Source organism: Sturnira hondurensis, unplaced genomic scaffold (assembly GCF_014824575.4).
Source record: "Sturnira hondurensis isolate 20B ecotype Veracruz unplaced genomic scaffold, ASM1482457v3 Scaffold0020237, whole genome shotgun sequence".
Taxonomy (NCBI): Eukaryota; Metazoa; Chordata; class Mammalia; order Chiroptera; family Phyllostomidae; genus Sturnira; species Sturnira hondurensis.
In genome coordinates this window covers 10,095,106-10,122,222 of record NW_028092868.1, presented here as the reverse complement: position 1 = coordinate 10,122,222, position 27,117 = coordinate 10,095,106, and the positions used below count along the sequence as shown (strand labels likewise).

General features: G+C 45.3%; 1 protein-coding gene across 2 annotated transcripts in view; it reads left to right on the top strand.

Annotated features, from left to right (window-relative positions):
* PID1 (phosphotyrosine interaction domain containing 1) overlaps window positions 1–27,117 on the top strand; it is a 202,807-nt gene that overhangs the window by 79,552 nt on the left and 96,138 nt on the right. For both annotated transcript variants that reach the window (XM_037029295.1, XM_037029296.1), the window contains exon 2: window positions 16,394–16,540. In XM_037029295.1, the coding sequence (XP_036885190.1) occupies window positions 16,394–16,540 (147 nt within the window). The remainder of the gene's footprint in view (window positions 1–16,393; window positions 16,541–27,117) is intronic.

Here is a 27,117-nt window from a genome sequence, read left to right as displayed (position 1 = left end):
GAAGTCGTCCCTTGGTATTTCACAGAGATGAAAAGAAGACATATTGAAATCAATGTTCAATAAGGAGGGCAAGAAAAGTCACATAACGAGAGTTGAGAGAATGTAAAAAGCAAAAGCAAAAAAACAAAACAAAAACCAAAGGAAGAAAAGAACAGTCCTAGTAATGAGTGCCATTGATTGTGTAGGAATGGCTTGCTTCCCGGTTACAGCCAACCCCCCAGCTCTCGCCCTGTGTGAGGACCTGTGCTAGTCACGCTGCCTGTGCTGGCCAGTCCACCCTTACGCAGCCCTGTGAAGTGCAGGTGCTGTAATTACTGTCACCCACAGATGAGCGCACTGCAGCTTGGGAGGGGAGATGACCCCCGGAGTTCATTCATCTAGTGAGACATGGAACCAGGATTCAAAATCACGTAACCCCCTTGCTTTTGTGGAAGAAAGGAGCTTCTTGGAGCTGTTCTCGACCTACTGGTGGATTCCTCCTACCCCACCACAGCTACTTTTGCTTCTTTTTGTTAAGTGCATGATTAGGAAGAAAGCACATGAAAATATCTGTCATATAAATGAAATGTTTGGGTGCTTAGGACTTATACCATTCCTCCTTTTCACGGTAGGGCTGCGTGAACCATTGATGGCAACAGATGACACGGTAGCTATAGACTTCCACCGAGAATTGTTGAAGTCAGGCATGACTACTCTGCAGACTATATGTTATAGGAAAAGATGTTGCATCAGGAAGTATCCTCAGAGCTATCAGCATCAACTAGAGTTTTCTAAAGTTGCCGGAATATAGGCTTTTGAATTCGGGGGTCTAGTTACTTAGTAAAAACAACATATAGCACACAGTATATTGGGAATGTGCGCTGAATCCAAGAACTAAAAGTTTCCTGCCCCAGGGCAGATTAAGCTGGGTGTGTTGCTATGAGCTGGGGCAAGACGGGGGAGCTGGGAGCCAAATGGAACCAATTAATGCACACTTGGATGTGGACCCAAGGTTGGTTACCACGCCATTGCTAGTGGAGAGTCAAGTTTCTTTATCCTTCTTGTTTGTAATTTAATTTACTAATTGTCTTTAAGGAAAAAAAAGTTGTAGGAAGTTGGGACTAAACTATAAAAATCCAGATTTTATGAGCATGTTGAAGGCAACTGAGGAAATATAAAGTTGTTCTAAATTTACATGCTAAATGGGCACCTGTTTTGAATTTGTTAGCTCTGATTGATATTACTTTTTGGAAGAAGTTCAGGGGGCCTGCGTCTCTCTTGATGCCGACGATGGAAGGCTGCAGGCGTGGGGACAGTGAAATCCATCTTAGGCAATCCCAGAATTCCCTCCGAAAGTCCAGTTCACCAGCAGGAGATTTTATGAGGGAAATTGCTCCCGGCTTTCCCAAAACTCCCTTCGTGGGTGCAAATGCAGAAAAGCCCATTTAAGTCTGTTTCCTGGGAGAGGAAATGAATGAAACCCATGTCATTTGTATCATACAGCTATAATAGCGTGGTGATTGGCGTTAGTCCTATAAAAATATCCTTTCTGATAACTCTGAATCATCATATTGAGTGGCCCGTCTTTAGGTCAATATTTGACTGAGGGTGGTAAGTGAAAGCAATGATGAGAAATGGCCTCATTTTAATCAAAAGACAGTTTGTTTAAGACCAGTGTTCCTCGCGGAGGGATCTGTGCAACGTGAGAAGGGGAGTGTGTCTCCCCCCTTCCTCATGCCTCATTCTGTCCTTCTCCAGGACGAGTGAGGGGTCAGTTTGCCCACCATGTGACTTTGGGAATATTTCCTGCTTGGTTCGGTCCTGTTCTGAATGACTCTTTGGGGGCTGGCTGTTTATTTTCTGTATTTGAAAGTAGTTATCAAATGTCTTTCTGCCTCTTGGAAATACAGTAATGCCTATTGTTCAGGGGGACTTGTGCTGGTTCTTATTGACAGGCCAATGGACTCATAAATAAGAACAGCTTTACTTAGAAAAATGGATATGTATTTGACAGGCAAAGTATGACCTCTGACACTAATAACGAATCCGTCCCTGAAGAACTATGGTACTTGTTTACCCAGGGTTGGCTTGAGTTTCTTCGTACGCAACTCCGTCAAAAGCAGTGAGCAAAGCTTGGTTAAGACTGGATGGTGAAGGGATTAACCACAGACAACACTAGGGGGGTTGGTTTGGGGAGGGGAGAGAGTGAGACTGGGTAGAGGTGGGGGAAGGGAGAAAAAGGGGGGACAACTGTAACAGCATCACAATAAAATACGCATTTAAAAAACCCTGAAAACTTTAAAAAAAGACTGGGGGGTTGGATTTTGCAGTGACTTTGCTGTGAGGTTTCGGAGCTTTGAGTGAGCAGTGTCCTACCAGCATCATGCTTTGGTTGATTATTGCTGTGTTGCAAACCACTTCTGAAATTAGCTGTGTAGAACAGTAACAGTCGTTTGTTTTACTCACAAATCTGCAGTCTGGGTAGGGCTCTGTGGGTCTGGCTGAGGCAGCTCCACGGGGACTGAAGCCTCCCCTGCAAGACGGCTGGTGCTTGGGTCCGGCAGGCGCGTGCTGGTGGTCCGCCTGGGGCAGGGCAGGGTTGCCCTGTTCTTCTGCACCTGCGCCTCTCCTCGGGGCCGCGTGGCTGGACTCCAACACTTGGTGTAGCGAGCTGGAAGCTACCCGTTTCTTAAAGTTGAACCAGCAGGAACCTAGAGACCCTTCCTTTGGAGGTGAGAGGTGTCAAAAACCTGCAGCCATCTTTGATGTGCCACAGACCGAATTGGACTGCTCACCTTTGTCCCTGTAAGCTGTTCACTTTCGTACCTTTTGGCATTTCTTAAGGCACATCTTTACCTTTAATGTCCCCCTGCCCTGCTTCCTTTTTTTTTTTTTTTTTACTTCCTGCATTTCCAATGGGGGCAAAAATGGATTCTTCAAGAGGAGTCAAAAAACTTGGATATCACAAGGCAAAGAACTGTACCACAGAACATAAAGATAAATACCGCGTATGTGTGATATGAAAACTTCGTGGGGCTGGGGGGAGGCAGTGAGGAAAAAAGTCCGTAAAGGCTCCTTGGGGGCAATCGGGAAAAGACTCTAAGAAACACTGCTTCAGTTCCAGCTCAAACCAGGTATCCTCTCTTCCACGATACGTGTCCCAACCCAATGCCAGCGACCTTGGTCCCACTTTCCACAGCTGTAGCCTTTTTATTTGTATGTCTGCAACATATCGAAGCTGGTTGCGTGACGCCTCTTTCTTACCCGACGGCGAGCTGCTTCAGTGCAGGTGCCAGGCATCTACAGAAGGCCTGTAATCCTTAGCTGGTTAATTGAATGAAAATGGTCTACAGGGACATTAAGTTTTATCTTAGTTTGGGTTCTTCCAGAAGCAGATGCTGAGATAAGGACCTAAGTGCAAGTAGCCTTTGGAATGTGCTGGAAATATGGGTGGGAAGCAGGGAAGGGGGACAGGGAAGGAGAAAAAGCCAACGAAGGGGGAGCTAGCAAACCAGCCACCGTGTGTGAGTGGAGCGTAACCCCGCGGGGCATTTCTCAAAAATGTAAAACGCCCACACCGACATCAAGCCAAAGGGAAGTAAAAAGCCCCACAAGTCAGAGTTAAGCCTCTTGCAGGGCGGAGGAGCAGGGGTGTTTTGACTCTTCCTCTCTGTCGCTGATTGACTGAGGCTGCCCAGGGTGTTCATCTACTACACTCTGTTCCTGTGGTTTCGGAAACAGGCCTAGACACGGAGAAGCAGGGTACTGACGTGGAAGTTACTGGGGGCCGGAGTGGGGGGGCCTTGGGCGAGCCGTCCCCAGGACATGATGATGGGAATGGCCAGATGCGTGCTCTGTGTTTGACACGGGGAACTCTTACTTTCTTCTTGTCGTCTCCTGACGTTGAATTCCAGCTCCATGGAGATGGGAAGCGTGCCCGCCAATACTGTATGCCCAGAAGGGTCCCTGACTCAGTAAATAAGAGAGTTAATGAATAAATGCTGAATAAACCAGCACTAGGAATTAAGAGCTGTGTTCTTTTCCTGTGTTCTAATTCAAGGGAGGTCAGAGCAGGTGAGACATGGCTGGTAATAAAACCTGACAGGTGTCAGGTGCTGTTTTCCTTCAAGAGCTCTTAGGGAACAAACAGACTAACCACAAGATAGATTTTTTTTTTCCTGGTGGTGGCCTGGGCTGCTTGTTGAATCTCTGACATTTCTGTGACAGGTAGCCTAGAGTCACATTCAGGTCCACTGAATTCAGACAGGCCCCGGCCAGGTCCTGCCCACCTATTTTGGGGTCTACTCCTGAGGTATTTAACATTATCCTGAGTTCAAGCACAGCAAAAATTAGCAATGTTGCCTGGGGTGGCCAGTGAAACATCTGCGTGCATGAGGAGTCCACATGGTGAGCACCTCTTCTTTCTGGGATGCGCTAACTCCCTGCCCCCCCAAACCTGTGTGTTGAAATCCTAACCCCCAGTGTGTTAGAATGTGACCTTATTTAGTAATAGCATCTTTGCATAGGTAATCAAGTTAAACTGAGGTCCTTAGGGTGAGATGTAATCCAAACGGTGCCCTCACAGAGGAGAACAGTTAGGCTCAGAGACACAGAAAAGAGATGATTTGAAGACACACAGAGAGAAGATAGCCACGCGCCTGGAACGATGCACCTGCAAGCCAAGGCATGCCGAGGCTCTCCGGCCAACACTAAAAGCTAGTCAAGGCCGGGTTCTCCCAGAGAGCATGGCTCTGCCAGCACCTCGATTTTGGAGTTCTAGGCACCAGAACCGTTAGACCAGGGGCATCAAACTCGTTTTCACCGGGGGCCACATCAGCCTTGCAGTTGCCTTCAAAGGGCCGAATGTAATTCCAACTCCTTAACAATGAAGGAGTACTTGTTTTTATCAGCCCTAAAATTATTTTGGCCCTTTGAAGGCGATGATGAGGCTGATGTGGCCCTCGGTGAAAATGAGTCCGACACCCTGCGTTAGACAGTAAATTTCTGTTTCTTGCCACCCAGTTTTTGGTACTTGGCTATAGCAGCCCGGGGAAAGTAGTGCCCTTCGTTTTCTTGTTTTCTTTTGGCAAAGACTCTGCCAAGTGGTAGTCTCCTCTCTCTTCTTCCTCCCTTTTGCTTGCTTTCTTGTGTGTGCTGCATTGATTAATACTTGCTGTTTATCTGTGGTTCCCTCGGGTTAGGAGGGGCGAACCACTGAGAGGACAGAGAAGTCCTTCTTCAGGTGTGTGGCTGTTACTGGGAAGGGAGTTGTTTTCCACACGGAAATGGTTTGCCGGCCCTGCCAGCATCCGGTGTGGACAAGCCTCTGTCGCTGTGGTCGTTGGGCGAGACTGGCCTGGGAGGTGGCCTTCACCTCATACCGGGGCCTGCGGGGGCCTTGCAGGCAGAGCTTGTCCTTCCCGAGGGCATGTGTGTGGTCTCAGTGAAGTCTGGCGAGGCCGCTCATCGTGGTCTCCATGCCTGAGAGTCGTCAGCATCCTGCTGGTGAGACTGGAGCTTTGTCGGTTGAGCACTTGGACCCGAGTGCGTTCGAGGTGGTTTTCCAAACAGGGAGCGCGTTCAGCTCATCGATGGTAGCTGGTGGCAAGGTGTAGGCAAGGGCTGGAAAGGAGTGAGGTCGGAGAAGAACAGCATGATCCATGTGTGTGTTTGGTCCGAAGCCATTGTCTTTTCATTCCGGTAGTGTTGTTTTTCTTCACTCACTTCATCATTTGTTTACTCATTACACGTTCATTTAGTGACCCCTCCCTGTCAGGGGCTCTGCCGGAGACGAGGGATACAAAGCAGAAGGGGCAGCACATAAACAGCACATGCAGGTGTTATAGTCGTATGAAAATACTGATTATTGTTCAGGCATAAAGCAGGCAGAGGTGGGGGGTGAGGAGTTTGAGAAGAGCCTTTATAGGTGTGGTCATAACTGAGAGGAACGTCAATCAAATATTAGTTGCTGTCTCCCTCCATGGAGGCAACGTTTCCCTCCCTCTCTTCCCCCCACCCCCGCTCTCCCCCCACCTTTGCTTCATAAACTCTCTTGAAGGTAGCATCTCTGGCAAATGACTCCCCTGTCCTCTGTGGTGACTTTGCAACACAGCACTCTCTGCGGAGCCTGATCAAAGTGAACTCTGGCTCGCCGGAGCTCTGGCATGTCACCTTTCTGACCCCTTGAAGCCTGGGGACAAAACTATTTTTACTTTCCTTCCAACCTGCCAAGGTAATGTTCAATCCTGTATTGACCAAAACATTGTCCCGCAGAGGAATTTCATGTAGCAAAAAGGCAGTGGAAATAAAACCCAGCGTCTGGGGCTGTAAATACACGTGTGTTTATAACCCATACCGGCTGTGTCGTGATGATCTGGGCGCTCATGGGCACCACGAAGCCAAGCATTTCCAAGGCAAATGTGAGGCTGCCGTGGGACGAGGCTCGGGCTGAAGGAAGTCCTGCGGGGGGATGTGAGAAACCGTCTTTGGAATCTTAACCTCATAACATCCCATTTGGTTTCCAAGTGTCGCATGTTTTGCGGGACTTCTTTTCATTCTTTTACAAGTGTGTTCATGCTGTCCAGTGTGCAGCCTCTTCTCTGTGCTTTCCTTTTTGGGCCACACACACAACACATTCAGAGAACAACAATTCCTCAGGAGGAGACAAAGCCATTAGCAGAACCAGACTCGGAGGCTGCTCAGATACGGAATGGAAAAAATAATTTTGATTAATATATCAATGGTTCTGGTGGGAAAAGTGGAGAGTGTGGATGAGTAAACAGGGAATTTCAGCAAAGGAATGGAGACTGTAAGAAAGAAGCAGATGGAACTGCGAGGGAAATAAAAATACTAACAACAGAGGAGCAGCGTAAAGTCTGTAATGAGCTCGTCGGTAGCCGACATGCAGCCAAGGAAGAATAAGTGAACTTGAAGACAGACCATCGCATTGATTGTGTTGATTTTGTTGTATAGTTCATCGGTCTCTCCTCTGATTTTTATTATTTGGCTTCTTCTCTTCACTTTGGGTTTTAATGCCATTGCCTGGAAATTATAACATCAGTGTCACTTCTGGGTAGGTTTTGATTCGTTTATTCATCTCATTATTTTATGGATTCTGTTTTTCCTGCTTATTTGTATGTCTGGGGATTTTTGATTGGATGTGAGACATTTTGACTTTTAGCTTGTTCATTGCTGGATATTTTTGTATTCCTATAAATATTCATCAACTTTTTTGTGTGTGGAATTCAGTTAAACTACTTCAAAGCATATTGATCTGTTTGGATCTGCTTTTTTTTTTTTTTTAAAGATTTTATTTATTTATTTATTTATTTTTAGAGGGGAAGGAGAGAGGGAGAGAAACATCAATGTATGGTTGCCTTTTTGTGCATCCCCTGCTGGTAGTTAGCCTGCAAGGAACCGGTTTGCAACCCAGGCATGTGCCCTGACTGGGAATCGAACCGCGATTGTCTGGTTCGCAGGCCCGCACTTGGATCTGCTTTTAAAGAATTGCAGATGGAACCAGAGTTGCGCTTATTGGAGTGCTAACGGTCGCCCACCCCCGAGGGCAGGCCTCCTGGAATACTCCGTCCAGTGCCCTAGGACTCCTGCCATTGTCCAACCTGGCTGATGGGACCAGGAACGTTACTGGCTCTGTGAGAACCAGGACTCTAATCTCCAGCCATTTCACTGGTTAGCTTCCTTTCATGCATATGCTGATTAATGCTCAGCTGAATATTTAAGGAGACCCTTGCAGATTTACAGAGTTCCCTCTCTCTGTGGATCCCTTTTCTTTTTTGTCTCCCCAGGCTCGCACCCCTGTCTCTGAAACTCTGGGACTCGGCAGGGTCCTTTTAGGATTTCTCCTCCCTGCACTGCAGGCTGTGTAGTCTCTCAAGGTCGTAAGCTGGACAGGGGCGCAGCTTGCCTCACTGATCTTGTCTCTCAGAGATGCCTGATGTCTCACACATTGTTGCTTCATAGTTTTTTCCCCCAGTTTATTTGGTCGTTATACATGTCAGTGTCAATTTGGCCTCTAGGACTCCATCTCACTTGAAAGTGGAAGTTAAAAATACTGAAATTTAGCAGTTTAATTATATGCAGTGAACAAGATATACTACCAAGGTCGTGTGGGAGTATCTTACACAGAGGAGGATAGATTCCTAGTTCCTGGCCCATGCTAGTTGTGTGGAAAGACAGACAGACACATTGGCCTGCTTATATTATTATGTCTCTCTGTTATTCATTCACTCACGCCTTTTCAGTTGAATTTTCATGATTTAAACACAGAGATGCATTTGGGTGGTGAACGTACAGTACGGCAGACAGATGATGTGTCCGAGAGTTGTGCGTTTAGAACTTGTGTGGTTTTATCAACCAGTGTCACCCCCATAATACAATCAGGAAATAAAAAGACAAATATGTGTGAATGCAGCAGTAGATCACCTTTTTATTTTTTTTTTTGATCGTGGGTGGAATTTTTGCTCTGTTTCTAGCATCTGCTATTTTACGTCAGGGTCGACGTTCGAAGGCCTGTGAGGGTCAAACGCGTGGCGTAGAGGAGCGAAGGCGGGAGAGCACGCGATGTCTGTGCGAATAGTCCCTGGTATTTAGTGCAGAAAAGACGCTGCAGCAGGGGAAGAGCGACCCTGGCAAGCTGCGGAGGAAAATGTCTAGGTAAATAAGGGCAAGGGCAAGGGCAAGGGCAAGGGCAAGGGCACGGCCAGCGAGCACTAGTTGTTGCCATGACAGCATGCAAGTTGCTTTCGCAGATCTTCTGATCTATGGAGAGAAGTGGAAATGCAAATTTTAATCATATATACCCCAATATTTAAATACTCTTCAAAGTTAAGCAGTCCGCAAATCAAATAAAAAAACATTTCAAGGCTAAATGTTGCCTTTGAGCCGAGGGCTTGCAATCTGTGTTTTACAATAGTTCAACTGTTAACATGTAGAAAAATGGTTTGGAAGATGACAGAAACGAGTTAAAACTGAAACTATAGCAAGTGTGTGTATATTTCAGATCAGTAACCAAAAATGACTATACACACACACTCACGTCCCTGAGGGAGCCTTCCACAAGCCTGTGGGCTTTTTGCAAACTCTGTGGGCATGGAGCTATTTTGTGCCCCTCCCACATAATCTTTTGAGGGAATCTGTGATATTCAAAAGAAATACTTCCATAATTAAAACTGCCTGAATAAGTATGGGTGTGTGATCCTGAGTATTTTCAGTTAGTTTAATAATAGCTATCACTTTAATAGATACAGACAGTCTTTTAAATGTATAAGTGTCTGGATGTAGGCTTTTAAAACTAGGCTGCAACTTTTTGAATAAGACACTTACTAGAATAATTGGCAGCCGTAAGGCAAATGCCAAGTTGTTGTAGGTCTTCCTTTTCTTGGAATGCTAGACCAGCGTAAACTACATTAAAAATTAATTCTTCAGGTCAAATAGGGCAATTTTGTATGTGCCAGCTAGAACTGGGGGGACTATTCAACCCTGAACAAAACCCCTTGCATGAAAACATATTTAAATAAAAGGTGAATGTAGTGAAGTAACATGAACCAAAGCAGGCTCTTTGTGTGGAAAATCCCGTGGAAGTGGCTTGGGTGTGCCTGAGTGAAGTACGGGGTCTCAGCTCAGCGAATCCCCAGGGTGGGGCAAACAGTGTGAGCCAGGTGGATGGAGACTCAGATTTGGTGCCTGGAGGCTGGGGTCAGGCCGGGCTCATCAAAGGAACTGATGGCTCCTGTTACCACTTTTGTCTCCCTGAAAGCCACCAGTCCTGCCTGTGCCCTGAAGACAGATCATTCATTTCCTCCCCTTATATCCCTGGTGCCTTTCAAGCTGCTGCCCCAGTGCTGGAGCTCAGTGCTGGTGAGGGCAGCAGCAAGTATCTCCTTCTGTGGGCCCTTTAAGAGGAGCACCAAGGGCTCCAGAAGCTTCTGTCTTACTCAGCCACAATCTCTGATGGTTTTTACAACTGAAAGTTACGGGGACTTTTCTTCCTGGCACTGAGCCCTTGGTGGGGGGTGGGGGGGTGGCCCTCACTCCTCAGTGGTCACCTCTGCAGTGGAGGTATCTCTTCTGATTTTTAACACCCACACGTGGGTGTGGGACCACCCTCATGCTGTCCTCCACTCCTTCTACATGTCTGGATACAGCTTCTTCTGTATGTCCCGAGTGATGGGACTTCTGTCCGGCTGGATTTCCGGCCGTGGTTCTGGAGTTCTGCTGTCATTTCGGCGTGGCGGCGAGAGGAGGTGAGCACTGCGCAGAGGTGCACTGGGCTGGGTGTCCCTCTTTCATTCACTCTCGCTGTTTACTTAACAGAAAAATATTTCTCTGACTTTCATGTTTTTTTTTCTGTGTGTGTGTGAAAATGACTGTTTAAAAGCAAAAATCTAAGAATTTATATTAACAATGGTAAATGGAAGATCTACTGAAGATCACAAGAGAGTATCACAATTGTTTCTTTCCTCACCGGTGGACCTTGAATGTTCCTCTTTAAGGAGTAAGTGCTATACAATGTTAGGAAAATACCACTGAGGGAATTCTTACATGCCCCACAAAGTAATAACACGAAGTGTGGTCACGAACAAATGTCGAAGCCCCACTGGTTTTTGCACACCTGTGTGCATGATTGGGGTACTGAAGTTTTGCACTACTTTCGTTCACCCACTTGTTCCCTGTGGTTCTCTCAAGGAGACCAGTTGCAGTATCGTTGAAGTTTGATTAGGGCATTACGGACTCAGTAATGTGCGAGTTAAAACGGACCATTGTAGTCAGCCTTCGAAATGCAAGGAGGAACCAGGGATTGAAACCTCAATGCCTTCCCTTCATGAGAGTGAGGATTATGGTCCAGTTATCTTAGTAAAAGAGGAAGCAGCATTGCCTTCCAAAGATGCTTTACATTTGCATACAGGATTGATACAAAGGTGGGACCCACCCAATTTGAATGGATATAACATGTAGATCCTTGACTGCTACACTGTCAGAGATTAACGTCTGAACAGGAGGAGGACAAGCCAACTGGAAAATTATACAGGGCGTGGCAGCGATGACCCCATCTGCATACTGGGGCTCGATTCAGAAGCTGTATTTTAAGGTCGCACGGAAAGCGCCAAATGCAGAAAGCCGAGCTTTGTTTAGCGTGTCGGGGGCAGCACCCTAAGTTTCTGCAGCCCTGTTCCTCCCTCCGTTCACGGTGAGTAGCGCATCTTCTTTACGAGATGCTGCCTCTTTCATCTGGGAGCGCAGCTGTGCTGACCTCCACTGTGAGGTTCCTCTCCCATGGTCTTTTTTTTTGTTCGTTCATGCAAAGAACAAGTGAAATCATTTTTGACATGATAATGACACTGTATTTTAAAGTTGACAGGTGAGTAAACTGAGGCCCAGGAAGGACAAGGGCACGCGGTTCTGAGAGAGGTGCTTATAGCTCTGGGTCTTCGTGACCCTGCGGGACAGCTTCCCACCCGAACTGGGTGTCACAGCGGGGGGTCTCTGTGGCCATCCTTGAGGCTTGGAATGGGTATCATTTTGGCCGTAGCTCAGAGGTCTTTATCACAGATATGAATAACCTGGGCACTAGGTAGATTATTATTCACTGCCTTATCATTAAGGCTCAGCCTGTTCAAATAATTAAGTGCAAGATTCATTTAAAATTATATATGTAATGTTGCTTTTTATTTCTGCAGTTTAACATTTATGAATTCTTTCCAAACTTTTCATTAGTGACTCCATTTAATTTTCACAGGTAACTTCTTATTAAAAAGTCATTTGTATTGGTGAGGCTCCCTCATTTGCAAGGATTAGACACCTAAATCAAGCTCTCTTACAGCATGAAATGGGGAGTATTGGTTCATATTCTCGGTGAGACCATGGGTGGATCTGAGTCTGATGCGGCTGAATCCGGACGCTCGGTGATGTCAAGTCTGTGACGCTCCACTTCCCTCCACTCTTTGTCTCTGTGTGGTCTCGCTCTCAGGCCGACCTTGGCAGGTGGGAAGGTCAGCTGCAGCTCCAGACTCACAGCATGCCCGTCTAGCAAGCCTGTAGGGACATCTTTCAGAAGAGTGTGTTCAGCCACTCTTGCGTTTCCTCTGCATCAGTCAATGCCTTTGACTGGGGGGGAGGGTGTGGACTCCCATGGTCCGTGTGTGGGAGTCACATATTCTTTCCCAATGTCAGGGGGACAGGGAATGTGACTGGCAGCCAAAGGAAAGAGGCAGAAGAATGTTCTTATCAGAAATAGCTATAGGCACCGCACTTCTACCATCCAGAACTCTGCAAGAGCAACTCAGAGTTAAAATGACATAAACGTGTCAATTTCCTCTAAGAAGATGTGTTATTGTGGACTTCATGGTTCATCGAATAAGATCGTATTTTATTTCCCCCTTTACCTCTGTCCTTTCACAGTGGGCAAAAGGACAAAACCAGTAAAGAAAACAATCAAATCATTTTCTCTATTTCACTTTTAAATATTCTTACCATATCTCTTTACCTTTTCTAACAAACTTGTCACAAAAATTTGCAGTCGTCGTTCGGTTTCACAGTTTCCACCTGCTGTGAGCAACCCTTTTAAGCAGAGACCGTCACCGTTCCTGATCCAGCTGTGCCTGTGCCTGTGTGAGGGCGGGTGTTCAGTGAGGGCATATGGAATAAACTGACGAGCGAGTGCAAGGGACGCACCTGCTTGTCTGGCGGTGCCGAGGCTCAGAAGAGTTAGGTAGCTGGGGTTTCACAACTCATTTTGTTGAAGTTGGAATTCGAGCTCTGTTATCTTCCTATCCCCAATTTAAGTTAAAAAATTCTTTTAAAAATTAAAAATTTTGTTTTTAGAGAGGAGGGAAGGGAGGTAGAGAGGGAAAGAAACATCAATTGGTTACCTTTTGTGTGCATCCGTCACAGGGGACCTGGCCCACAACCCAGGTGTGTGCCCCGACTAGGGATTGAACCAGCGACCCTTTGGTTTGCAGGATGATGCCGAACCCACTGAACTCAACCAGTCTCGGCTAAAACATTTGTTTATTTCTTTTAACTGGCTCTCGAGCCAAGTCACCACGGGGACCATGCATGTGCCAGTCTGGAACTTTCAGTCTCTCTGTGAGCTTAGTGATGGATCCAGGGGTGAGGACATTAGGTCCCACAGTAGGGACAGGAAGACAGTCTCAGCATTTCTGAGCAGGGTGCTTGTCCAGCCCTTTGAGAACAGAGCCACTTCTGGTGCCGTCTTCAGGAACTTCCTGTGTAGAAGTCAGGCTGAGTGGAGCTGTGGTTTTGTGACTTCTCCTAGAGCTCCAGGAGAATGGCAGGTGGGGACAGTGTCCTCAGCAGCTCCCGACCTCATCTTCTGAGGTAAATGCTCTCCCTTTTATCTTCAACAGCAAACCAACTTCGTCTCTTCTCTCAAGGATCCCTGCTTCTCCCCCAAGCCCCACATTCTCTGTTGGACTGGGATCGATTAAGAACAAAGACAGAATTCCAGCTTAATATGAAAACTTGCATTACATGTTTAAAAAAATACAAGTCAGCGCTGGCTGGTGTGGTAAAGAGGACTGAGTGCTGGCCTGAGAACTGAAAGGCCTTTGGTTCGATTCCCAGTTCGGGCACACGCCTGGGTTGCGGGCCAGGTCCCCAGTTAAGGGTATGTGAGAGGCAGCTGATCAATCAATGTATTTTTCACACGTTGATATCTTTCCCTCCCTCTCTTATTCCCTCCCTTCCCCGCTCTCTAAAAGTAAATAAGTAAAATCTTTAAAAAATACAAATCAATACTTCCTGGGAAATGTAAGGGCACACCTCTCTCCTATTTAAAAATGTATCAGGGCTGGCAACTTGGTGTCCTAAAAGGTGGCCGTGTTCGTCAAGTTAAATCAGAGACAGAGATCTGGTGGGAGATATAGACTGAGATTTACTCAAGGTATTGACTCATGCAGTTTGCAGGGGCTGGTTAGGCAAGAGTCCAGTCCTGGGGAGACTCTGTCAGAGGGTGGGCTGGACTCTCAGGCATGGACCCAAATTGCTGTCCAAGGGTGGGATTTCTTCATGGAATCCTCAGCTGACTGTTACGGTCCTTCAATTGATTGAATCAGTCCCACTCAGATTATCTAGGATAACCTCCCTTATTGCAGTTCAACTGATTATGGACTTTAATGATATCTGCAAAATACCTTCACAGCAACACCAAGGAGTTTAAAGTTTGATTGAATAACTAGGCATGGTAATCTAGCCAAGTTGACATAAAACTGACCGACATCAGAGTAGCCAGTTGGAGTTCTAGTAGATTCTGTGTAGACATGTAAACTGCTGTAAGCCCTTGGGAAATGTCACTGAATAAAACAGTTTCTGCTACTATGGTGTTCACATTCTGGTGGAAAACAGACCATAAAGTAACAATACAACATAAATTTACAGTGGTGATACATAGTCGTAAGAATAATAAATCGGGAAAGGACAATGATGAGTATATCTAGCTACATAATTTGTGGGGCTCAATGCAAAATGAAAATTTAGTGTCTTCTATTAAAAAAGTTGAGAAAAAATGTCATTAAAGGTACTAAAACCAAAAGCTTTTTCTCCCTTTTATGAATCTCTGAAATAGTCATGCTATTTTTTCTTCTACTTAATGTACTTCTAAGTAAAGAAAAATTTAAAGTTATTACCATGAATTTACCATTCATCACTACATTGCAAAATCCCCACTTTAAATGCAAATAAGAGAGCGCAATGACTGAAATCACACAAGTTTCATTTCCTAGTTCATACACGCTCCCATGTTTTGTCCCTACCAGGACAGTGGGAGCTCTCCACAAAACTAACTCTTCTGTTCTTCTTTCACTTCGAATATGCGGACATTCCACTGACCCTGCCTTCTGTTTACTGATTAGTGAGGAGGGACCGGGAGGAGGAGGAGGAGCAATGGGCTCCTACTGGTCCCTTTATGGTATGGTTTTCAGCATACGTGGTTGCCTAGTACGGGAAAGTTATACAGACCAGAAGGGTAGGGTAGGGTGCCTTGATCATCCTTACAGCACAGCTGACTTCTTTCTGCCTTTGAAGCAGTGTGTACTGAGTCACAGACTCAACATGCCTACCTTGTGCTCACTTTGCATCTTACTGAATTTTATACATCAGGGGTGCATGCGTTGTGTGCATCCTTCTCCTCATGAGGGACTCCACTGCCCCATCAGACTTAGCTTACACAAGTTCAGACAGAAAGTGATCAAGGATTCCTGCTCTGAATCTCTTCCTGGTATAGTCATGGTAGGTTTTAAACCACCAACGTTAGACTAAGCCTAGAGCCCTCCTGAGCAGTGGACCCCGTGTGATTGTACAGGTTGCGTGCCCATGAAGTATGTGTATGTGTGTGTGTGTGTGTGTATGCTATTTTAGATGATGTTGATAAGGAAGGACTGTCTCATAGGGTGACATTTGATCAGGGTCCCCAAGAAGGTGAGGAAGCGTTCTTGCAAGTGGTACCCTTGACTACTAGGTCAAGTGTAGCATGTTCAGAGGTTCCAAGGCCACGTGTGTCTGGCTTGTTCTCAGAAAGTAAAGAGGCCACTGAGGCTGTGTCTAAGCAAGTGAGAAGTGAGGGGTAGGAGATGAGATCAGAGAGGCAGTGGGTTTGTCCCTGAATCCCGCCTGGGCTCAAAGGCCAGACTTGGAATTTCTCCATGAGAAGAGTGGAAGGCTTGGGAGAGTTTTAGCAGTGGGGTGACATGTCATGATTAGATTTTAGAAAGATCCTCCTGGCTAACTGTGTGGCAATCCTCTGCACAGGGGGCAAGGTGGGAAGTGGTTGGAGCAATCTGGAAGATGCTAGACCAAACAAAGATGGAGCCTGGACTGGGTGTAGACATAGCAGTGGTGAAATAGGCTGGAATTCTGCATGTGTTTCAGGAGTGGCACGTAGACTGGATATTTCCTTCATTCAGGAATGCTCCATTTCCCAACGTTCGAAAGCCAAGGCAGAGCAGAGCTGAGGGACACAGAAGCCCTGTGTTCTTTTCCACCCATTTTTCCTTCTGCATTATCTCTGAACTTTCCCCCCAGTTGTTCTTTAGCATCTTCTCTTGAACATCTTCACTTCATTAGTGGAATTCAGCAGGGATTCCATCCCTAGGATGTCATCTGTATATGTCACCTGGGAAGACTGTCCCAGAACAAGGTTGTTGTGACTCTCCCAGGGCCCCGTGTTCTCACGATGGCTGTGGGAGGGGTGGCTTCTGTCACATCTTCACTCAGCAGTGTCCTGACAGTTCTTGCTCTCTCACTCACCATCTCTTGGCCTCACCGGTGAAGACAGGGGTAAATGACACACAGCGTTGGCTACTGCGTTTTATGCGCAGCTGCATGCGTACAATTCCAGACGTTTTAACTGTGTTTGGCTTATTGTTTTCCTGCTTTTCAGCACTTTCAGACCATGCTGAAGTCTAAATTGAATGTCCTAACACTGAAAAAGGAGCCTCTCCCCGCCGTCATCTTCCACGAGCCCGAAGCCATCGAGCTGTGCACCACCACACCCTTGACGAAGAGCAGGGCTCACAATGGCTGCAAGGTATGTGGCGCGGGGCCCGCAGGGACTCCCTGGTGGGGCGGACGAAAGGACTTAACACGCTTGTGTCACAATGGTGGCGTTTTTAAAGAATGAAGACGTTACCCAGCTAGCAAAACAAGGTCCCTGAGCGATGGTAGTATGAATTCATGTCCTGCTGCATTTTTCTTAATGACTTAGCACTCTTCGTAATTTGGGGGGTAACGTGAAAGACATAAGTTTAGGGACATGTAAAAGCAAATAGTGTTCTTGCCATATTTTATAGCCCTGTGGAACTTCATATGAACGTTCTGTCCGTAGTGATAATTTAGTTCCTCCCTTTGTATTTGCCATCTGAATAATACATGTCTTACCACGTAAAAAACAAAACAAGTTTCTCAACAGTTGTGTCCTATGAGTCCTCTGGGGGTAATTTTGTATTTTTGTTTTGCTTCAGCTCTCAAAAATTTATACTAATATTCATGCCTTAGAATCCACTAAAAACATTTCTTGTTTATGTAAACTGTAATGCCAGCACAGAAAGAAAGCCGGAAAGGAAATGTGTAACTTCGGTACACTTTTGGATTCTTTCATACGATGTTCTTTTTTCCCATGAGTTAATGAGTATAGATGTCGATTTAGAGGTAACAAAGAAAGCATTTTTTGTACACGTTGTCACCAGAAATTTGTTTTGAGTTTTGAGGAGTGGGGAAAATGCTTGTTTGCCCGTGGGTTTCTCTTATAACCTTCCGACCCAGCAAGTCCACTTCTGAGTAAAAAAGCAGTTTCAGATGGGAACTGCCTCCAGGTTGGGGGAGCAAAGAGCCATTGATCTTCCTTGTCGGGGTGTCCTGTCCTCTCCCAGGTCCTCGCATAGCTGTGGTCAGATTGGGGCCTACGGCAGTCTGGAGCAATGGCGAGGCGCGTGAAGCCTCACACACGTCCCTTTGTCCCCCAAATGGGCATTGGGTGCTCGCCGGCTGCCCGACATTGGGGAGCAACCCCAGCAGCAGCTTTATGGGGTTACCTGCTGGTTGGAAGAGGAGGGAGGAGAAAACACAGGGAAACGAGCATGGGCTGGTGAGAAGAGCTCGTGGAAGAATCCCATCCCGTGGGCGAAGGAACAGGGTGTGCTCATTCTCCAAGGTGGACGTGGTCTTGTGTGTTTTAGAATGGAAAGCAAGGGACCAGAGTAGCTAGGAAGTTGAGAACACTGTGCTGAGTGGTCTCGTCCGGTGGGGGTTCCCAGTGTAAAGAGCCTGGTTGTCATGGAAAGCAGTGTTTGTTCTCATTACTCTGAGGAGCCACTCAGAGGGATTTAGGCAACCAAATTATAGGAAGCCATTTTAAAAAGCGACTTTATTTTAATTAAATTTTATTTTTCAATTACCATTTCTATTTCATATTATTTCTGTATTAGTTTCAGGTGTGCAGCGTAGCAGTTAGACCATCCTACACTTTACAAAGGGACCCCTCTGGTGTTTCCGGTTCCCACCTGGCACCATGCATAGCCATCACGATGCTGCTGAAATTACATGCTGTGCTCCACATCCCCTGGACTGTTGTGTCCCCACTGACCTGTACTTCTCAGTCCTTTCACCTTTTCACCTGGTCCCCCAGGGCCCCGCCCCTCCATCAACCATCAGTCTGTTCTCTGAACTTATGAGTTTGTTTCCATTTTGTTTGTTCATTTATTTTGTTCTTTAGATTCCACATGTAAGTGAAGTCATATGGAATTGGTCTTTCTTTGTCCCATTGTACATATATGTACCACAGCCTCTCTGTCGGGCGCTGCTGATGGGAATGCAGCCTGGTGCAGCCGTTACAGAAAACAGTGTGGAGGGTCCTCAGTAAATGAAAAATGGAACTGCCGTCCGACCCAGCAAGTCCACTTCTGAGTAAAAAAGCAATTTCAGATGGGAACTCTGTGGCCAGTGACTCCAGTTCAACTGGAAAGATCCACGGCACTGGCTTCAGGTCACATCGGATTCAGTGCTTTTGGTGAATTGATGATCTAAAGGAATTATAAAAATACTCACTAAATTTAGAATTGATATGAGATTAAACTGGGTTTTCTGTCCTTTAGAGATTCCTTACAGTCATTTGGAATTCTGTTCCAGTTGAGGACAAAGGCGTCCCTCGGAAGCAGGGTGACATTGGTAGGGACGAGTCTAAGAAGGGCTTGCTTTGATAAAGTCTACAGAGTATGTTTAAATGGGAGGGGAAAATGCGGTTACGGAGTAAAGAGATTTAACAGCCCAATCCAGATTGGGAAGAGGGGTTCATGTGTGTGTGTTTACATATATGAGTATATATGTACATGTGTGCACATTCTCTATGAGGGAGAGATTTGGGAGGAGAATAAACACTGTCATTGCTCTGAAAAGGACCACAGGGTTCGAGATTCACGGGGTGGTTTTATTTCCTGTGTACTGCCTCAGGTCACAGCCGTTTAGTTTACTTCTTAAAGGATGTTGGAGATGCTGGAAGGAGATGAAAAGAGCAGCCACGGAGAGCGAGAGGGTTGCCCTGGCGTCTGCTGAGGGGCTAGTGGACAAAGGGGAAACCACAGGGACTTCAGCTGGACATGGGGAAAAAACTTCTTCCTTCAAGGTGAATGACACATCCCACCAGGCCAGGAAAACTTTGTGAACTCTCCATCCCTAGAAATCTTGAAGAGGAGGTTCTAGGCAGAGATAACTGTAATCCTGGCATCGAGGACCTGGGCAACATCTCTTGGGTTGCTTTCCAGCTTTATGGTTTTATTTGATAGGAGGAAACCTCCAGTGTGTCGTTCTTCAATTTGTATACTATTATATACTTCATACATTTAAATGTTAACTGTAAATGTCCTGGAGTCACAGCTTTTAATTCTCAGGGACAATGTTGCATTTATGTCCAGTCATTCTTTTGTTAAAAAACAGCAACAACAAAAAAAGGGTTAGATTTTGAACCTTGGTATTTCTGTTTGCAATCTCCAGACTTCCCCCCATTTTTCCCCAGTCATCCCTTGGAACAAAGTGCAATGCTTCCTCTCTGATTCCTGCGAATAACTTAGCTCACAAAATGCCAGCTGCAGAAGGAACTCTCCCCGGGGGCTCTCGCCTGCCAGGAATAATGAGCATGGTGTAGCTCGGGCCAAGCTGCAGGGCCAGCATAAGGGACCCCGGACCCCCATCCTCACACAGCGCTAGTTCTTGCCCAACAGCTCCCAAGTTACGCTTGCGTGCCTTTAGGTTTGGGGGAGAGAGAGAGGCAGGGTGAAGCAAAGGACAGGGGAGTTGAAAACGGAGTATGGTGCCGGCTCCTCTCGGATCCCCTATTTCCGTCTGATCTGTATTCTCCGTGGGTCCTGATGGGGTTGCCCTGCCAGGCTATTCATGTTGCGGGCAGCTGGGGCTTTGTGTGTTCTTTCCTATTGCTGCCACTTTTTTCTTCCTTTTTTTCCCTGCAGTGGAGTTCTTTAACTGTAGAACCCAGTGCATACTGTTAGGATGCTCCCACCAGAACCCTGGCTGGAGCTGTTCGCAGGATCAGACGCTGTGTCGGATTTTGCATCGACCACAATGGCCTGTCATTCCTGCCTCCTCCTGCCAGGCTCAGTGCAATCCTAGGCAGCTTCAGCTTGTTAGCAAACATTCATTTAATGAATAGTCCCTGAAAGGCTGCTGTGTGCATGGAATTGTGGAGAAAGGAATCAGAGTAGGTGTTGTGGATAATGTGACTTGCAGCCAAGCAGAATCAATAAAGCGAGCGTGCCCCCTCCCACCCCTCCAAGTCGCCAGGGCTTCTGAGATTCCCGTGGGTACCAGAAACCCCTAGGGGCAGATTTCTGCACCTTTTTCTCCCAGAGATTTTGATTTGGGCACTCAGCTTAGTGGTGGCAAACAAGAGCTTGTACTGAAAGACCAGCCATGTAATTTACACCAAGGGATGCCTGGACCCTGTTTCGAGCTTGAGGGCCTGAACCACAGGTCGGTGGGTGATAAAGGCCATGTAAATAACATAGATGAGTGCACACTGTGTTTGGTGGGAGCTTGGGTGGGGAGGGAGTGTGGGGGCTGGGGGCGCTCGTGGGGCTAGGGTGGTTTGCCACACCACTGACTGGGGGCTGATGTCTAAGCAAGGACCCAAGGGCCTGGTCTCACTTGGGATGGTGCGCTGGCTCCCAAACCTCCCCTCCTCCTGAGTGGGGCACAGGGCTTTGCACCCTGAGAAGCCCCTCTAAGGCCCTGCCATCCTCTTTCAATCTGTAAGGGCAGAAAAATTGAACAATCTAGTTTCTGAGAAGGGCTTCCTGGTTCTTAAACCATAACAATTTTTATATTACTCTGTTTGAGATCCTTTGTCATTAGGAGTAACAGGTAGTCCCTTGGCTCTCAGAGAGGATGTGGTTGGTTTATAGTCTCATGGAACAGAGAAGACAGATTTCTGAGCTGAAGGCTTGCCAGGCAATCCTCAAATCCTGCCATTGCGTGCATGTACCAAATGGCCCAGAATTTCCACTTATCTTAATGAATTCCTGATTTTAATTTCCATATGTTGAGAATTAGCATCGCATGTATCTACTCTCTACACTTATACCTTTGTGTTTATTTGATCAGTTGTGTACCTAATTGGAAATAAAGTTATGTTTTCTCATTGTAGCCAAAGCATCAGTACGAAAGAGAGACACATTAATTATGCGTGTTGTCACGCTCACTGAGGGCATCTTTGCGGCCCTGCCGTGGCCCAGGCCATTTGGTCGTGACAGGCCAATTGTACATACCTTTTTCCCTGCAAAAAGATAAATTTGTGATTTTGATATCAAGGTAGAATATATGTTATATATTTATATGATAACATACAAAATAAGATGCAGTCTCATGGTCTCTATTGGTTGTTTTCCTTTAAATTCAGAGCAGGTATACTCAGTTCTCATTTATTTTCTCTTCATTCTTTCTCAGACTCCCTTGTAAACATCAAAGCACATCATTTCTGCTTGTCTCCCAAACACAGAAAGGTAGAAGTTGGTATGAGTTAACATATTTGAGAGACAAGGTTTTATTTTTCTGCAGTTTCTGTTCTTTGTTGTTTATAAGTTTCTGACTTTCTCCCTCCCTTCCTCTCTTCTTTTCTTCCTTATTGCTAATTTTTCCATTTTTTTCTTTACCCATAAGAATATGTCATACACCCTCAGAGTGTTCCAGGTGTTGATAGGGACACGAAGGTAACGAGTTTAGATGCTTTGGGTAGAATAACAGAAAACCTAACATGAATTAGCTTAAATCGCTGAAATGGATTCGCCCTCAAATCTGCAAACCCAATGGGAAGAATGAGGGAAAGAAGGGCTGGAGAGACCACAGAGCAGTGTCCACTACAGAAAAGACCGGCTTCCTGGCCTGGGGGGGGACAGGCCCACCCTGCAGGAAGTACAGTGGCCGTGAGGGAAAATGGAGTGTCCTCAGGTAGCTGAGCAGAGGGTACCCCTCCCTTCATGGATGCAGCCCCCACCCACCCCCAGAATCCTTAGGGAGGACGTTATTGCCTGGAGGATATGAGCCGCAGTCCGAGGTCAGGCTTCCCTTTCTAGCGTCCTTGCACAGGCAGTCTGAGTAAACCCAGTGCCACGTGGAGGGTGTGGAGGGCACGCTCATTCCCTGGAAAAGTCCTGAGTCCCCCCTTTGCAGGCTTTTCATTCGGGGTCTCTTATTGGACAACCCATCATTCAAGGCCAGGACAGGGCGAGAGAAGCAGGACTTCAGAAGAGGCAGTGAGTTCACACCTGCAAAATGAGAGATGTCTGTGGGAGCAGGATTAGACATCACGCACAGGAAACCTCGCTGTGTGCATCTGGAGTTTCACAGGAGTCTGGAATGGGCTGCAAGAAGAGGAAGGAGTGAGAAAGGCACACACACACAAACGTACGTGTATAAATAGGCACCCACCTCTGATATTTAATGACCAGCGAGAGAAGGATCACTGGAAAAGAAGCATCGTGAAAACCCGAAGTTCCTCTTCCCCACCAGGCACTGGACTCCCTCTGCATCCAGCTCACGGTGCTCACTCTCTGGACCACTGTGTTCACTCTTGTCTCAGAGGCTAGTGGAGCAGAGAGAAAGAGTTGAACTCTAGGGACAGCTGAAGCCCTAGTGTCATTGTTTGGGGTTTGTCTTTATACACACATATCTGAGGTACAGACTGCTTATGCCACCACTGGGGTGCATGCCTAGCATGGAAGTGTATTTTATTTGTGGTTGTACCATAAACTTCTCCGCCATGAGTCCCAGCTTTCAACTTTGAATTCCGTGCTTTGGTCTTCCCATTGAGAGACTCGGTGGCTTCAGCAAAGATGTTTATCCTCTGTGAGCTCACTTTTGTTATTTGATGACTAAAAATCTTTTCCTACGGAGAGTGTCTTTATTGCATCTGACAAAACTCTTTAGAATGTAGATTATTATTCTGCCTGCATGCTTGTTGGTTGAGTAGGAGCGCCAACTTCTTTGCAGGGTCACGCTTTCCCATGATTGATGGGTGTAGTAAAGCTCTTTTTTCCATTGAGGAATTATCTTGGGATCTCTGACACCTCCAAACTATTTATTTCTTAGTGCCCACACAGCGTGAGGGCGGTGGCTGAAAATGGTCATCTTGCTCCAGGGAACCAGATTTGGCATCAAAGCTTAAGCTTTGGATTAACGTCAAATGCTCCATTTTCCTGTATCTCGAAAGTTGTGATGTGACTGTCTACTCTAGCCTCCTGCTTGCCTTTAAAAACTCTTGGGAGATCACCAAGGATTTACTAGTGATAAATGGGAAAACATTCTGAATGTCTAAAAGAGATCTAATATTTTTGTTCCACAATCCTATGGACACATGTAGTCAGTAGAAATTCTGCTGTAGAAATCATACCAACATGGAAAGTGTTCACATTAAATGAATTAAAAGCCAGGTAGAAAAATGCTATCAGGACTGTATTTTTGTAAAATAAAAGAAAACTAAAAATATATGCAAACACTTGTAAGAGAAGGCTCACACTAAAATATGAACACAAGTGATGTACAGATAGTAAGATTACGGGTCAGACGTGATTTTCTTATTTTTTTGCATTTTCTAAATTGTTATCAGTGAACAAACACTACTTTTTAAATTAGTTTTTAAGAACCAGTTATTAAAGAAAAATGTTTCCTTTGGAGAAAAATTTGCATGGAAAGCTATCTGTAAGAAACTCCATTCTAAATGGAGCATTTTAGTAAACATTTTGTTTGGCTGGAATATATGTTCAAGAAGTAAAACCTGTGGTCTTTGTATGTCTAAACATTTCTTAATTCTACCCTCATAATTCTACCCTGTGAAAGTTTGGTCTGGTATGGAAAGATAGACTGGCAGGAATTTCTACTTAAAATTGCGAAGGCACTGCCCAATGACTTCTGTGTCATCTAGGTCTCGGTGTGAATTTTCTCCTGAATTCACCCACTTGGAAAGTGGTAGGTTTTTTGCAACTTGAAGGCTCTTATTTCTTTGTTTTAGGAAAACTTAAGTAAAATTCCAACATTCCTCCCAATTTTGGAACCATTTACGAAACGAGAAATGTGACACAGATAGGTTAGATACAGGTATCGGTTTTATAAAACTTGCTCTGGAGGATGTGACTTAGATGGGTAGGCTCCCTGGAATTTCTAAAACTTTCAAATTTTTGTTGAAGCCTCTAGTATATTACTCTCTTTCATTCATTTTGTTCTTTTGTGGGGTAAGGTCAATGTATCATCTTTATCCAGAAATCCTCTCTGAATTGCTAATCTTAGCTCTTTGAACTTTCCTTGTTTTAAATTTTATCTGAGATGGAAACAGTGATTCTTAACTTACCTTCACATATAGAGGGATATTTATAAAATACTCTGAACTCTTTCCAAGAGCAGAACTGTATAAATAAAATGCTTTCGTTATTCAAATATAGCCCCCCTTTGGTTGGAATGGAAAGGTCAATGAACTGGAGACCAAATGGTAGCAAATGAGGTATGGATGTTAAAGTGGCAATAAATAACCCTCGTCATTAAAAGGTCATCAACATTTTTCTTATATGAACAGCTATTCTTATTGCATCTCTGAATATTTCAGCTCCTGACTACCCAGCAAGTAAATTATAACAAGCACCGTGACAACTGGTGCAGATGTGTACCTTGGTGTGCCGAGTGTTCAATTCTTTATTTTTATTGAAAATATTATACATCCATTTCTTGGCAAGAAGAAATGATGTCTGGACTTCTGTGTGTACTGAGTTCTCTAAATGAGACATTAGTCAGATTGGCATTTATGAGTCACCGGCCATCTTCATAAGGCAAACCCAGGAATTATGAAATAATTTACTCAGGAAGTAATGGGAATAAATGAGGTTTATTATCCTGGGAGACAGGGAAGCTACCTCGTGAGCTAAAGATCCTACCAAAATTATTCCCCCCACCCTCCACCACACTGAAGGGTTAATTCGTCCTCTTTAACACTTGTTTTTTGCGATACTTAGGAGCAGCACTGGAATTCTCCTGTGTCATCATTGAGCTATGCCTCTAACATTTATTTGTTGGGGCAGGAAAGGTGCTGTCCATCGTTGTAAAGACGTTTTACTGTTAGTCTGTTCATAGGATGGTGCAGAACAGGTGTTTTCCCATCAGAGAACTTGTCAGTTTGTTCAGAGCCCCTCATGCCCGTACGGAAAAGTTCCTTCTCCTTTGTTTTGCCTTCCTCGTTCTCATTCCAAAGGTTCTCTGAAGTCCTTTCCCTCCTTGGCTCTTCCTTGCGGTCTCATCCAATAAGAGCCACGGCCTATCAGGACTGGGGAAGCCATGGCGGCTTCGGGGCCCTCCACGTACATCTGTAAGGCGGAGAAATCTTTATCTTGATGATACAACGGAGTCCTTTTGGTAGTATAAAAGGGGCGTGTTCCACAGAATCTTGATTTTGTTCCTCCTTCTTCACAATGGTCACCTCTCAGAAAGAAGGAAGGAGCAGGTCAGGGGCTGTGATCACTCATCCTGAAGTTTGTACACCAGAGTTCTTTTGAGAAAGAGAGCTGAGGAAGGGAATTTGGAGACCCACTGGGGCAAGGAAAATTAGTTCACTCATGCATGGTCAGTAAAATTCCCTGCTAGTTACTTTGTACATTTTTTTCTTTTAAATTACACATCCTTTTAAACAAACATTCATTACTTATAACCATAGCCTTATTGAGATAAGGATTGAATCTGTGCACTCGATACTAACATATATCAATATTTTAAATATATAAAATGGAAATGCTAGAAGACCGAACTAAACCTGAACTAAATGGTATTGTATGTATATATTGTTAATTGTGATGGCTTCACATTACCATTAGTGTAGGCAAGGCTCTTTAATAACAGTGGATGTAAAACCAAATTGCAAGTGACTTTGATCGTTTCTGTATTGTTTAGCTGATCCTCTGGGATCCAATTGGATCCTTAGTTTTCACCTCAGAATGAGGTAGAAGAGATCCCGTGCCCAGAGAAGAAGATGTATCAGCTCCCCCATTTCCTTGTTATCGGTGTGATGTTCTTTTTATTATCTGAAATCTGTCATTTGTTCGCAAGAATCTCAGCTGGGTTTTGTTGAAAGCAGGTTATGTAACCCACGAATCCGTGGAGACGGGCGAACAGGAATTGTAATGCTCTGAGCAGTCACGTGAGCCAGGTGACCCTGTCAGCGTCTTTCCACCCCAGAGCTCCCGCCCTTGGGAGACTCAGCAGACATGTGGTCTGGCCGGGGATACTGGTGCCTGTCTGTGTATTAAGCATAAGTCATTTATTTGAAGATAAAGGTAACTGTAAATAGAAATTCTAATCCTTAACCTGGAAGATTCTTTTGCCTACCTCCTGGGTGGGCACAGTGGGCCTTGGGGCCGAACGCCCTAGAGAACTGTGGTAAAGACATTGAGGCTGCTTGTTGGCTTTGCAGAAGAGCATGCCAAGGTCATTCATTGATGTGTGCTGTTTTCTCAAGAGGAGGAAACGAAGGGCTGGTGTCACATATTTAGATTTAGACCAAATTCCTGTCTTGGACTCCAGGAGGTGGACAAGAAAACCTAGACCTCCTAGGTCGAGTGATATTTTTAACAGATCGATGGGAGATCAGAGTTAACATTTAGCTTCTTCATTTCTGGACCAATCCTCCTGTGACACTACTCCTTCTTATTAGATCTTGGGAGAAATGAGGAAAGGAATCATTCTCACTTGTGTGGATGTGAAAGATGTCAAAATGAAATGCAGTTCATCTAGTTTTGACAAAGCACTGAGATTTAATAGCATCTCACTGCCAGTTATTTTAGTCAAGATGGTTCATTCACTAGGGTAACCTCCATATTTGTAGACCAAGACTTCTTTGCAGACAGTGCAAGAGACTTTCTCAATGCTGGGATATTTAGACTTAGGTGGGTTTTTTTTTCACTATTTTTTATATTTTTTTAAATTGTTGTTCAATAGGTCACAACATATGTTCCTGGAGGAGAAAGATACTAAAGTTAGCACTCTCTGCAATATAGAAAATTCTAGTCTAGGAAAGAAGCAGAATGTTATTTTCATTGTATCTGCAGGATAAATAGACTCTTCACTTAG